Genomic DNA, 14,416 nt, shown 5'->3' with positions numbered 1-14,416 from the left:
GCACCTATGCTTTTGTCCATTTCTTAGTCCAGAATTTGGAAAATCACATTAAGAAACAAAAGTTCTTATTTGTACTCAGGGAAGCAGATCAAAACCCCAAGAATTTTACAAGATTCAAATTATTTGCTGAAGGTTCTGAAGCCTGCTTTGCCCAGAGGCAGCTTGAAAGCCTACACAGCTCACCCAGAAGTGGTCCTGCCCTACTGGTTAAACACTTTGGGCTGCATGAGGTTTGTTGCAACGCATTAAAACCACAGCAAGAACGAAGAATAACAAAACCAAATGTATTTAAGTCTTATTCATATTTTCATCTCATTCAGACAGGATGGACATTCATAAAACTCATACAGATAGTCACCTACAGCTCCATTGTCCACCTAGACTGTACCAGTGCTCTCAATAGAATGGGCATTAGAAGCCAAGACTAACAGGATTGGAGTGACCTCCCTTCATTATATCCATCTTTCTCATCTCTTACCCCACTATAGAAAAATACTGCCATTTTTAAGTTTAGGAAAGAAAAAAAGATGTTGTAAGATAAAAATAAAATGCCAGTCACAGCAGCAGATCACCTATCTTGTCTAATTTTGTACTTCTGTTGATTGACAAGCTGGTGCTCTTGTAGCATACAAAGGCAAAAAATCAGGCGTTCAATTCAAACTGAAATGTTTGACAGATGTAACAGCTTTCTGCAATGAAACTGATGAAATCTCAAATAGCCAAGTCCATCTCCTGTACAGTAGAGAGATTAAATTTCAACAGGAAACGTTTACCGTCCTCAGCAAATGCAGATTTAATTTGGGGGGGAGGGATATTGTTTGGTTGGTTGCTTGGTTTTGTTTGGATGGGGGTTTTGCTGGTTTTGTTTGTCTCTTATTTATCAGGCAGTGGTTAAAAATACAGGCTTTGCAAGTGGTACACAGCCTACCTCCTGCTGCTCTGGATGCCGCAGACTTCAACAACATCCATGTTTCAGAGTACTGTTGTCACAAACTGAAGGCAATTTCAAATTCTCTTAGTGGTAACCTAGCATGTCACTGACATTTTGGCCTGCATTTTTGCAATGGTGAAAGTGAGACAATCTGACAACTGACTGAAAATTCCTACTGCTATAGACACATACCTTTTACCAGAGAGGTAAAAGAAACATTTTTACACTGTAATGTGAATAGCCTGTACTAAAGTTCACAGAATAAGGTACCAAGGAATGTGCAGTGCCGAGGAAAGCCAGAAATACTCAGATCAGCACCAAAACAAAATAACTGATGTTTCATTGCACTGTCTTACTAAAATAGATAGATGATGGCCAGATAAGGATTTAATCAAAAGTCAGTAAAACTCTTTCTGCTAATTTGGAAACCTTTGAATTTGAGTTGTAATCTAAAAATGACTTGTCAAGGGCAACTGTGCACATACATTTTTGTGCCCACATGCACTATTCAAATAATACCTTTACTTAAAGAAATACATAACCTTAAAACCCTTCTCTTGACCTTGGTGAGAAAAGGAAAGTGAAAAATATGGGTCACACCAAATTATACTCTTCACTGGACTTGGGATGCAACTCACCAAGCTGTGTTGCTCAGCTTTGTCACTCAGCCTAAAGCATCATATTTTCTTCAGGGTGGGGTAAAAACCCACTGAAGCAGACTAGATTTGTTACAGAATTAGAAGTCAAACAAGATGAATCCCACCATAGTCTCAACAGAAGCAAAATGCACTGTGTGCTGAGTCACTACCAGCTACATGTACTGGTGAAAACTGTACCAATTGTACTTTCTGTGAACATCACTTCCAGAAATAAGGTTAGATCCACCATCAGAAGCTGGGCACCTGAAGCAATTGTGATATATTCATCACATGCTCTAAGAAGAGGGACTGGAATAACAACAATATTCTTAAAACCTAGATCACTGAATGGAAAGCCACTAAAAACAGGAGTTAAATATAATTCCCTTTCAGGCTGTGCAGCCTGTCAACACAGGAAGGAGGGGCAATCTTAAAATTCATTAGTCTTCACCTTTCTCTGAAGCTCCTGCATCCTTTCCTGTAGAATCAAGCTTTTGTGAAAACTTTCTTCCAAAAAATTTTTTGTAAGACAAGATAGACCTCAGCGGTCAAAGCATTTCACCATGAAGTTCAGCAGAGCAGCTACACAGGTCATACGTAGAAACATTTGCATCCTACAGAACCTTTACATCAGAAAGACAACTGTTTCCATAACTTTATGTGTTATGAAGGAGACAGATATTTTTATCTAGCAGGCTTAGCCATTTAAGAGATACTACTTCTGGCCACCAATCAGCAAGGGGCAGGAAGAATAGCAAAATACCATTCATAATTGAAGCATGGTCTTCCTCTTCACTTTTTCAGTGCTTTAAAGGCTCTATGACCTTACAAGGCATAGGGTAAATTATTTCATTTGATGAAAAATATTGTACAGGCAGATATTTAACACTTTTTAATGATAAAGAAAACCAACAGGAGATTTTTCTTACTAGTAACACATGAAAGCCTAGGACGTGATAAGAACATCCTTCAGAACTACAAATGAAGCATCTGGCAATTTCAGTGGAAGGAATGAGGGCAAATGAACTAATATCAGTTTCAGGCTACAAAGTATTTTATAAATCAATATCAGTAGTGATTCTCTTTCAGCTATCAGCCAGTGAGAATATCCGATTCCATTTTCTGGACTGGGAAGAGGTGCTTATTTTAAAACCGCCTTTCTGCAAACCTGGGGCGGGAAGCAAAGGAAAAAAGAAAAATCCTGCTGATCTTTCCCATTTTATCAGATTCAGCTCAAAATAAAATGCTTTTTACTTCACTTCACTTCTGATTAATATTACATAATTTTTAGATTTTGGAAATATTATCTCAATATCATCCTATTGGTTTTTTTAAAGAAGTTAACATTAGAAAGAGCTCCAGATGGAATAAACCAGCAGATTTATCCCAGCTTGGATTCAGCTTCAAATGATGAACTGTTACTCTAGAAAAAGGCTCTTTATAGTCCTCTTGTAACAGGAAGCATGCATTTTTTGAACCAACTTTCAAGTAATAATATTTGTGCGCAAAAAGTTCAGAGTGATATTTTACAAAAGAAATGGCAAAACTACAACATCAGCTCATAGGAAACTACACATTCTACACACTAAAAACTCCTGACAAAAGAAGAATTACAAGATTTTCTCTCTGTGCAACAGAAGATGCAGGACAACCAATGTCAAGACTTTAAAACAAATTTCCCCCCTTGCCACCCTCCACTTCACTTGTTGCAACCGAAAAAAGAAGCAAAAAATGGGTAAATTTGAGATTGGTACAACTGGTACAATTTAAACACCTCACTATGATCACAAATCTAATTTTTAACAACCTTTCTCTGTATTATCACATATAATTCATAGCATATGCAAAACCCAAAAATTAAATTTGGAATGAAGGCCAAATCATTTCAAGATTTCAATGTGCAGATACTTTTAGAAAGAATAACAAGAATTTTGTACCAAAATTGTAGTGGCCTTTATGTTTTCCTGATACCCAGTGGTCCTACGAATAATATATACATGGGTTTGTATGGCTACAACAATATTGCTGTTCAAATCAATTTACTTTTTTTTTTCAAATTTTCATAATTTCACAACCAGTGAGAAAGTAGCAATATCAGTTTAAGGTGTCTTCTGCCAGAAATAGCTATTTCTGCTTCGAGAGAGAGTTTATAGCTCACTAGAAAATATTTCATCGCAAGAAAATGATTGCAAATAATTTTCAAATTATTTCAATTATTGCAAATAATCTTGCAAAAAATTTTGCAAAATAATTCCATTGCAATTCCTTAAGGAGGAGGTTTTTTTGTATGGTGTTTTAATTGTAAGGGAACAGTTAACAAGCATTTTGTGTCTAGACTAGCACTTAAAATCTCAGTTAGGTAAGATGCTAAAGCCCCTTATGTAGCAAATGTCTTTCTAAAAGATAGAAATGAACAAAAGATGTTCTTTTCTCCCCACACTTCAGTAAAATATGATAGCATCCATTCATCTCTTATGTACAGTCTGGTAAAGCTTTCCCCTCAAAGGAATTTTATCTCATGTAAACCAGAAATGAACTGATTAAGTGCCCACATCAGTGTACAGGGATAAATAATTTTTACATACATTGTGCCAAGGGCTGGAAAGCCAAAGAAATAAAAGAAGGAAAAAATAATACATGATTCTATGTACGCTCTTTTTCTTCAGCAAAGACATGGACATTACAGAATGTATGCAATACGTCCATACTTGGATAGCAACTGAGGAAACTTCTGAGTATAGACTTTACAGACCACCATGATGTTCTGTGAAAGAAGTGACACCAGAATATCAGGTAGCACCTTTAATTCCTGTTAGGTCTTTCAGAACACTTTATATCCATTTTGTCAGTTAAATCCTATATGTTCAAGGCAATTAAATGGTAGAGTAAGAAGATACAGCATCTCCTGAACTAAATGAAACCTGAATCCAGCTATTCTTGAACAGAAATTGCCTAGATGAGGAACTATCCATAGGCATTATGTATCTGGCCCTTGGACAGTATTTATATAAAGTAAGAATCCTAGAATTGATGGAGCAAAATTACTCAGGACTTGAAACCTGCACTTCAGACAGGTAGACTGTTCCCGTAAAGAGTTGCTGAATGTAAATGGGTCACAGTTTTCATATCTTTAACATCTGTTGTTTATACCCAAGAAAGCACATCAGGGGCAAGAAAATTAATTCCCCAATTGCTGTCAACTGCGTTAGGGAACAGCAATAAACAGCTTACTGTAAGCCTCTAGCTACAATAAAATTGCTGTCAATAAAGTGTGGCTGATATGGTTTTGCTGTGCTAGAAGAAAAGATTCTTTGGAACTGAAAATCTGAAATGGAAACTAAAAAGATACTCCCTTGCTCCTATATACAAAAGAACATTATCACAAATTTGCAATTGCATAAAACTCTCAAGATCCGGTTCTCACTCACGTGTGTGGCACAAATTTCTTAGCATATGTGAAACTTTGGCTTTGGATATTCGGGACAGATGAGACTCCAGTGATTCTGATAAAAATCTCATGCACAGGAAACATTTAAAGAGAAATGAAGATTACTAAGCTTTTACTGTCTGATCTGTATACACAAAATGTTCCCTACTCTAGTTGAGCACGTCTACCATCACTATTGAAAATGGTATTATAGCTTAGGGTTACGTTCAGATATCCATTATAGCTCCCACTTTTTACATGCTCATAACTTTCTGAAAAATTCTTCTTTTCAGCTGAAATTTTCTATGCTTGGTCTCAGCTCAAAGATGAATTTCTTTAGACAGTTCAGTGAAATCTGTTAACCTATTTTTCAGTTATACAACAATAGAAAAAATACACTGTACATTATCACCATTTCTAATATTTTAGTATAGATATACAAATATACAGAACTAGAAAACAATTGAATTTTACATGCAGACACTTTTCCAGATGACTAGTCCTCACCCAAGACTAATATCCATACTAACACATAAACCAAACTAAGCATACAAAAGAATGTATGTGGTTTTTATTTATACTAAGTGATGAAACAGGGCCACTAAAAATAATACTGCACGCAGAATTGTGGAATGCTATGGTTACAGAATTTTAATATTTGCAGGTGACGTAAGCTCTGCACTGCTGTTCCAATGCAGATTTCCATCAACTTATGCACCTTGAAATTGCCACTCTCAGCATATCAAATTAAGAGTCATTAATGTTCTCAGCTTTTCTTTTCTCTTACATAAACTCCAAACTTACAAATTTAAACACTCCAGAGTAAGATAACATCAATTAGATTTGCCACATAAAGCTTAAGCGATGTGCATTGATCAGCAGGAGCCTGGCTACTTGTTCCTTGATCAGGCAAGAAGTCCAATGGCTAAAAAAGGAATAAAGCAATCTCTACAGAGCTTATGTTATTGAGTATAAGATTAAAAATATACTTTAGTATGGAATGTAGCTAATGTGTCATTCGAGCCCCAAATCCTTAATTTCTGCCACTAGAGCACAGAAATACAAGGACAGTGTTAACATACATCCAACTTTCCTGAATCTTCTGGAATTGTGCACATTTCCAAAATTTCTAAACTATCACTTTGATTCAGAAAAGTGCTTATAGTGTGCTTATGACTTTTTCTTGAAGACAACATCTCAAGTCACTTGGACTTAAGGGTCTGCTTCAGTTTTACCATGTTAAATGAAAATTAAGCACACGCCTAAATGCATTTTGATTAGGAATGAAGACTGAAGGCTTTGCCCATAACCTATACTGATACATATTTTCAAACCTGCGTTATTTGTCACTGCTGTGCTTTAAATCTGATTAAATGAAGTTGTTATAATTTAAAATTGAGATAACCACAGAAAATTTGCCTTAATTTCTTTTATTATTTAATCTATTGTTAATCTAATGACATTGAGTATGAGTTTTTGTCTGTTTATTTGCTTTTCAAAAGAGGTCTTTCACATAGAAGAATACAACATGTCGTCTTCTGCTGTATTTCTATGTAGCTGTTTGGTGTAATGACTTACTAATTTGAAGCGCATTTTAAAGTTCAATCAAATACTGAAAAGAACACTGATTGAGAAGCCTGCATAGATTTCAGTATTCTTTATGAGTCATAACACTGATTTTGGAAGCTTAGCTATATAAGCTGGTGGTGTGCAACATCCTTTCCATACTCCTAATTATGTGAATTAGCATTTAGAACAATCCCAAGTTCAAGTATTCAAAAATGCTCTTTTCAGAGCATCCACCAGGTTTACTGCAAGATAGGCACTTGAAGAAGGCTTTGGTTTTCATACTGGGTATTTATGAAACATCAGTCTGTACAATTCAAAGTCACATGTGAAAACTTAACCACAGAATTTCCACCAAATTTATTGATAATTGCACAGAAATTGCCCACCAAAAAAAAAGAACCCCAAAACCCCACAAAACCCCGCAAAAACTTAAGAATTTTTTTATTGAATGATATATTTTAAATTCTAAATGCTTTTTGATTTAAGACCCAGTTCTAACAGATTTCTAGGGCCACATGCCCATCAAAAGCATCAGGATTTTGCTTGAATGAAGTCCAAGTGCTGACTTAGGTCTCAGCTCTTTGCTAATTATTAATGTATCTGCAAGACACACTGTGTGTGTGTTTACCTTGTACTAAAAGAAATTGTAAGTAAAGGTGGAGGATGCTAGTATTTCTTAGACATATATTTATCCTGTATTTCATCTTTCTCTACCTTAACATCATCCACAACAATTCCCATGTTTTTTACAAAACCCACAAAGTTACTGAATATACATAAGTAATCTAACTCAAAATTAGATGCAGAGAAACTAGTTTTGTTAAACCTGCAGAAAAGAGTATAATGGCACAGACATACATAAGTATCTCTTCCTAAAGGAATTTGTAAAAAATGTTTTCAGATGCTGTGGCATTAGCACACACTACTGTTCAGTAAGATCTTTAAATCTGAATACTTTACTCAAAGGCCATACTCTATCACAAATGTTTTAAAAAGACCTATGATGGTGTATTTCACTCCTGTGCAAATGAATATTAGCTAAGATGCATTGTACTTATAGGAATTACAGACCAAAGAATAGGAAGATGGTTGATGATTACTACCATTGATGGTTACACTACTCCAGCCAAAATTGACAAGGAAGCCAAAAAAGATGACATCTTGAAACACTCTTCACTGGGAGAAAAAAAATCCAAAAAGACACTATATCATTCCCCACAGAATAAAAATATACAAACTCAGATTCAGTAACTGTCTACCTAAGAAAGAGTTGTATTTTCATTTAAGTATAATAATACAGATTTTTCAGGAAGCAATCCCAATCATGAGTATCTACTGACTTCAAAAAGGACACACTAAGACCTCAGTGAAATTTGAATCAGGTCCATATATAGTTATAATTACAGATATTATTAAATGGAGACCAGAGTATTTAATGTAATGAACACAGGTAACTCTGGAAATACTGCCAGTTGCTTTTGTATGGGTGTGGGAGTTTTATTCCCCTCATGTTCAATTTCTCCATGCAGAGCTTACACATTCTGTCAGGTAAAAAATTCTCGGTGTCCCAACTGCCTCTAGATACTGTGGGGAGTAAAGTCTGAGTTTTCTCACAGAGTTTGGAAAACTAATTTATACCTAAATTAAAATAATCTCAGAACAGAAAAGGAATGTGTGGTTGGGAGGGATAACATTTTGCAACTAAAACCGAGGAGAAAACTTCAGACAAGCACGGACTTTGCAGAGCTCTTCTATAATTTTTGGGGGGTTTTTAATAGTTTTTTTTATCTTATGCTGACAATGTGTGTACAGTGCCGTGAGATGGCTTAGGGAGTAGACCCTTCTTTAAAGTCCCTTAGAGAGATTAGGGGTTTGTGAGATTCTTCTGTGGTGGTTTTGGTGTCTCATAAAGGAGTTGTTTCAGAGCAGTTACTTTAGCAGAACTGCCTCCGAAGTGCTCGTTTTATTCTTAGCACCTTGTCAGCGTGACACCTCACAGACACGCAAAGTCAAGACACACTCCTGGGAAGGGCACACTCATCTCAGCTGAGGCTAACGCAACAACAACAGGACGACTTTGCCCTAAACTCGGCCACCGTCAAAATCGTTTCGCAAGGACGAGCCTACATGTGCGCCGCGCCCGGCTCCCTGGGACCCGCATCCCTGACAAATCCAGACAAACCGCCATCACCGGGGGGCCCTGCGAGGCGCACGGACCCCATCACCGACCGAGCCCCCGCGCCGGCGGAGCACGGAGGGGCCGGCGGGCCCGGGCGCGCCCCCGTCCGGGCCGCGGGAACGCGCGCCCGCCCCCCGCGCGCCCTGCCCGCGCGCCCGGCCCCCGCAGCCTCCGCAGGGCTGGCGCGGGGCCAGCGCGCGCCGCGCGGTGCCTTGGCGCCACCTACGGGCCGCGCGCGCGCGCGCTCCCGCGGCGCCCGCAAGACGAGCGGCCGTAAAATAAATAAAGACAGCACCGCGTTTAAATCTTTATTAGCGAGGAGTTATTAGACCTAAGAATAAAAAAAAAAAACAAAAAAAACCCAAAAAACCTAATGCTGGATTTGGTTGAAATATGAGTCTCTCAGCTTCCTAATCCCTCTTCATATGGCGTGCTCCGCAGTTTAAAATGAGATATGTCAGATCACTTATGCATTACTAAGATGAGAAAATATTTACAATGCGCTGACTTTTTTTCTTTTTCCTGCATAATTCAGATGTATTTAGAGAACGCATTCCTTTCAAAAATATGCTTTGGCAATTTTTTTTTAAATATGCAGCAAACTGTCTATGCGATACCAACTTTCATCTATTACAGCAAAATCATGTTGAACTCAAACAAGAGGAAGACTTACGTATGGCTTAGTTATATCCTACCAATAAACCACGTGCTTCACTGAGGAAGTAGCTTGGAAATTTGGCTGTCTTTGTTAGGGAAAAAAAATTAACCCTTTTAGTAGCAGTAACTTAGCAAGGTTCCAAATAAGCTCCGACAGCAAGAGAAATTCAAGCCAACTCACTTTGAAATTTGAAACAATGTACATATCCCTTCAACCTTGAAACAGTCAAATTTCTGACTGAAATTTAGCACATACGGAAACAGTTCTTCAATAAGTTTTACAATTGGACAGTTAAATACTGGGGAGAAAAAAAAAAGTCTTTTTTTTCACTTTTGCTTATGCACATGCATGTGCACATGCATAGGCCTCTAACAATCAAAATTCTCATCAAAATTCTTCAAAACCCAAAGTATCAGAGGCATATTGCAAACACATGATGAAGCCCCAGGTAAATGATAAAGAGGTCAAGGTTTTTGTTTGTTTGTTCTTGTTTTTGGTGTTTGGTTTAGGTTTTTTTTGTTCCCCCCATAATGTTAACTAAACTAAATTAGCATGAAACAAATTAAAAATAAAAAACCCACAACACAGTGGCACTTTTAATACTGGTTGATCGGGCACTTGTATGCAGTACTTATAGACCAGTAAAAGTGCTCGTTTACCTGTCTGGTGTGTAAGGGGCCCTTTGTCTTGAAGCCTCCTTGGGAACTGCACTCTGAGGCACTGAAGTGATCTGAACTAGTGGAAGAGCGTTTGGAAAGGGTGTCACAACCACCAACAAAGGTGTTGTCCAACGGGAGTTCCTGAATCACATGGTGCTTTTTCACTGAAACTGGAGTGTCAGGTTTGAGATGAAAAGCAGACTGTGGAGAGGCAGATTTGTAATGCTTGGCAAGATCAGGACTGTTAGGCTTAAAGGTTGATGGTGGTGCTGTGCCCCAATCAAATCTTCCTATACTTTGCTCCTCCAGCTCTGCTGGAAGGCTTATTGTCCCGTTGATAGGTTCATGAACTGCATCATCAGGTTTGGACTCCTCAATGGTCACAAAGTTCAAAAGAGAGCTCTTTGGAGATTTCCTTTTCTTCCTTTTCTTTTTCTTGTTTTGCTTGTTTTCCTGATTGGGAGACATCCACTCAGCACCTTGTTTGCTCCTCTGGGCAGCTTTGAATCTGGATGCATGTCGACAGCGAACAAGAACCGTGACAAATATCACCACTATGACAACCATGGCACCCGCCACAATAGCGATCATGATTGTGAGATAGTCCTCATTTTGGTAGGGCTGGCTACTGTCCCCTATGTTCCGATCCAAAGGTGTTTCCATAGTCCTGCGTATCAAGTCATAAATATAAGAGGCATTTCCAGCAGTATCATTTACATATAAAAATACAAGCACAAGAGTGTGCAGGGATTTGGGATAACCCAAATCACTTATGTTGACAACTAAGCGATGCAGGCCCACATCATTAGGAGTTGGTTTTTCTTCCAGAGTGATATTACCTGTCACTGGATCAATCCGAAACAAACCCTTGTTATTGCCGCTTACAATCGTGTACTTCAGCTCAGCGTTCATGCCAGTGTCTATATCCACAGCAAAGACTTCGGCTACCACCGATCCTGGAATTGCTGAGAGTGGCACTAGCTTAAAAGAAGTATTAGAAGGTGGGTAGATGACAACAGGACTGTTATCGTTAACATCCATCACGTTTATTGTCACTTTTGCTGTAGAAGAGCGAGGAGGTTGCCCACCATCCACTGCCTTAACATCAAAGGTGTAAGAGCTCTGCTGTTCTCGATCAAAAGAAACGTTGGACTTTATAACTCCAGAGTACGGATCCAGCACAAAGTTTTCATTGTCATTCAGGATGGAAAGGGTCACTGCTTTATTTTCCCCAGCATCTGCATCAGTCACTGTGATCACCCCCACCGTGCTATACTTTGGTAAGTTCTCTGATACGAAAAACTGGAAGTGATTATGAGTAAATTTGGGACTGTTATCATTTTCGTCCAACACAGTAACAATTACAGCTGCTTGACTCTGCAAAGGAGGGGTGCCGTTATCTCGGGCTGTAACAGTGAAAATGAAACGTTCCTGCTCTTCTCTGTCAAAAACTCTGGAGGCTGTCAAAACTCCTGTCTTTCGATCCAGATCGAAAAAGGAGGCATTAGGACCAAGCTGATAAACAATGTCTGCATTTTTCCCACTGTCTTCATCTGTGGCACTAATAGTTGTTAAGTATAGACCACGCCGGTTGTTTTCAGAAACTGACAGCTCAATTACAGGCTGGCTGAAAATCGGAGGGTTGTCATTTTCATCCTCCAGCTTAACTCTTACCAGGGCAGTCTGGTTCAAACTGGGCTTGCCAGAATCGGAAGCCACAATTTTAAAGCTGAATTCTTTGGTGCCCTCATAGTCCAACAAGGAAGAGGTCTCTAACAAATACTGGTTGTCGTAAACTGCTTTCAAGTGGAAGGGGACCTCTCTCTCAATGAAACAGATCACTTTGCCATTCACATCAGTGTCCTTATCTGAAACCGTAATTAGGGCAATCTTTGTATTGATGGGATCTTTCTCAGATAAGTACACTGTGCCATTGATGGGACTTATTATGTACCTGAGGTCTATGTTAGGAGGGTTATCATTTACATCAGTGACATTGATGGTGACAGTTGCCCGGGCTGGTGTAGAGCTACCATCACTAGCCAGCACTGTCACTTTGTGAATAGCAGTCTCTTCTCGATCTAAGGACCTCTGAACTGTAATCAGCCCTGTGGTGTTGTTTAAAGCAAAAAATCTTTTGGTTGCAGGGGCGACTTGGGCACCAAAAATATATCTGATCTCTGCATTGCTTCCTATATCAGCATCTGTAGCATGAAGCTGAATTACAGAGGTGCCCACAGGGGCATTCTCTGGTATATGGACCTCTACTTGACTCTCTTTAAAGACTGGCCTGTTATCATTGACATCACTTACTGTGACTTGCAGGATAGCTGTGCTGGATTTCTGGGGGGTACCTCCATCCTCCACTTTGATTTTCATCACGTAGGTGTCCTTTTGCTCTCTGTCCAAGTTCTGCTGCACAATCAGCTGAGGCCATTTCTCCCCTTCTGGAGTTTCTACAATATCCAGTCCAAAGACACTCTGCCCATTTAACAACTCATAGTGCTGCACACCATTGAAACCTGTGTCAGGATCTGTTGCTGATGGGATTGGAAAGCGACTGTTGATCAGAGTGTTTTCTGGGATGGAGATATTGATGACAGGGGATGGAAACATAGGCGCATTGTCATTAGTATCCTTTACAATGATTTTTATTTTGATTAGCCTAAAAAAGTCATTGGGGAGAATCACCACTTCTAGTTCAAAGAAACACTCGTTTTCTTCTGCATAGGAAGCTCCAGCACATAGTTTTTCTCTGTCTATTCTGTTAGATGTTGTGAAGATTTCCCCCGTGTTACTGGACACTTTGACCAGAGGTGCATCCCCTGCTTTAGACACCAGTCTGTAGACAAGGCTGGCACTGGTCCCTGTGGCAGCATTGATATGAGAAATGTTCAGGTCCTTTGGTATGTTCCCTATGGGCACGTTTTCAGGCAGCTCCTCTCTAATAGTGTAAATAAGTTCTTGAGCTATAGCAGAATCCAGCCTTAAACAGGCAATCAAAGCGGCCAACAGGTAAAAATCCCTCAGGTCCATGATAATGTTTTTATTCTCTTTCCACGGATTTTAGGACTTAAAGGTTTCCAGAGAGGAATGATGCGCGATTTGCAAGAGGAGGCATGCATGGACTGCAGGATGCATTACATCTCATTTCTTATTTGGAGACATCACTGTCAACACAACCACACAGAACAGCATTATTGTTTTTTTAGGCATGAAAAATCCACAATCTCCAACTACTACTTGTTTTTGCAATGCATGCTTCCAGCAGTACATTTTCCTACTGCTCCCTTTTACAAGCAAGCCCTCCGGACAAATGCACCAATATCCCATCGGCTGCATTTGCTCAGAGCACGAATGAAAATAACTACTTGCAGGATTAAGGGTACTGTTTTGACTACGTACTTTCTGGATAATTTCTTGGTACACCGTGTAATCCCTAAAGTGCATTCCCCCTCTACCCTCCTCCACCCAGTCATTTGGTACAAGTAAAAAACCTTCCCGGACTACTTCTAGATTCTAACTGCTATGCCAGCTGCCAAACGTAATTTGCTGTTTGCTTCCATATGTATTTTTTAGCTCTTGCTAACCAGGTTTTTCTCTGCTCACTGTGCCTTGCATGCCCCTCTATAGCTATCGTACTGGGAAATAACCACCCGGACATGCTGCTGCTGCAGCAGTCGTCACTGGCTACTTCACATCCCTGTTAACTGATGAGACAATAACAGGACTTACAGTTTCTTACACTCTCAGCTCAATGTTTCTTCTCCAGATGTTGGACACTTCTCCTTCTGTTTAATAAACTAAAACTTTATTTTTTTTTTAAACACAGTCTAAATCAGGAGGCTGGAAATTCCAAATGTAACTTAGAAGCAGGAAGCATGTTTACAGATGGGGGGAATATACATTTTATGATGACATGAAGAGGAAAAAAGGTGCAGCCTTTCCCCATTGACACTGGTCTCCCTTCAGGATGATATTAGCAGCTGCCACATATAAATACTGCAGACTAATAATGCAGGTAGAAGGAAAAAAAAAAAAAAAAGAAAAGCGACTGACAGACTTCTGTTTGCATGCACTGCTAACCGCGCATTATCGGGGTGCAAGGCTGCCAGCACCTACAGTTTGACGGAACTAGGCAGCCCTGAGCACTAATCTTATCTGCATTAAGCTGCACGGTAACTGATGCCTGTGATTACTTCCAGCAGAGTAATGCAGGTAGGGATGCAGAGACAGCGAGTAGGTGAGCCTTTCCCACCAACACCAACAGAATCCCGAACACTGATTCTTTCCCTAGATAAATATACTGTGTGTTGGCTTTTTTTTTTTTTTTTTCTTTAAAGGAAATGCATCCC

The 14,416-nt window shown here is 39.2% G+C and overlaps 1 protein-coding gene across 2 annotated transcripts in view; it reads right to left on the bottom strand.

Annotated features, from left to right (window-relative positions):
- The window catches only part of PCDH9 (protocadherin 9), a gene marked incomplete at both ends in the record, with an annotated part of 666,663 nt that extends 653,566 nt beyond the window's left edge, over positions 1-13,097 (bottom strand). For both annotated transcript variants that reach the window (XM_084201081.1, XM_084201082.1), the window contains one exon: positions 10,062-13,097. In XM_084201081.1, coding sequence (XP_084057207.1) covers positions 10,062-13,097 — 3,036 coding nt within the window. The remainder of the gene's footprint in view (positions 1-10,061) is intronic.
- Positions 13,098-14,416: the final 1,319 nt, after the last annotated feature.

Source organism: Fringilla coelebs, assembly GCF_963513975.1.
Source record: "Fringilla coelebs genome assembly, chromosome: 2".
Taxonomy (NCBI): domain Eukaryota; kingdom Metazoa; phylum Chordata; class Aves; order Passeriformes; family Fringillidae; genus Fringilla; species Fringilla coelebs.
Note: the sequence above shows the minus strand (reverse complement) of the source record. Positions and strands in the feature narration are given on the sequence as shown.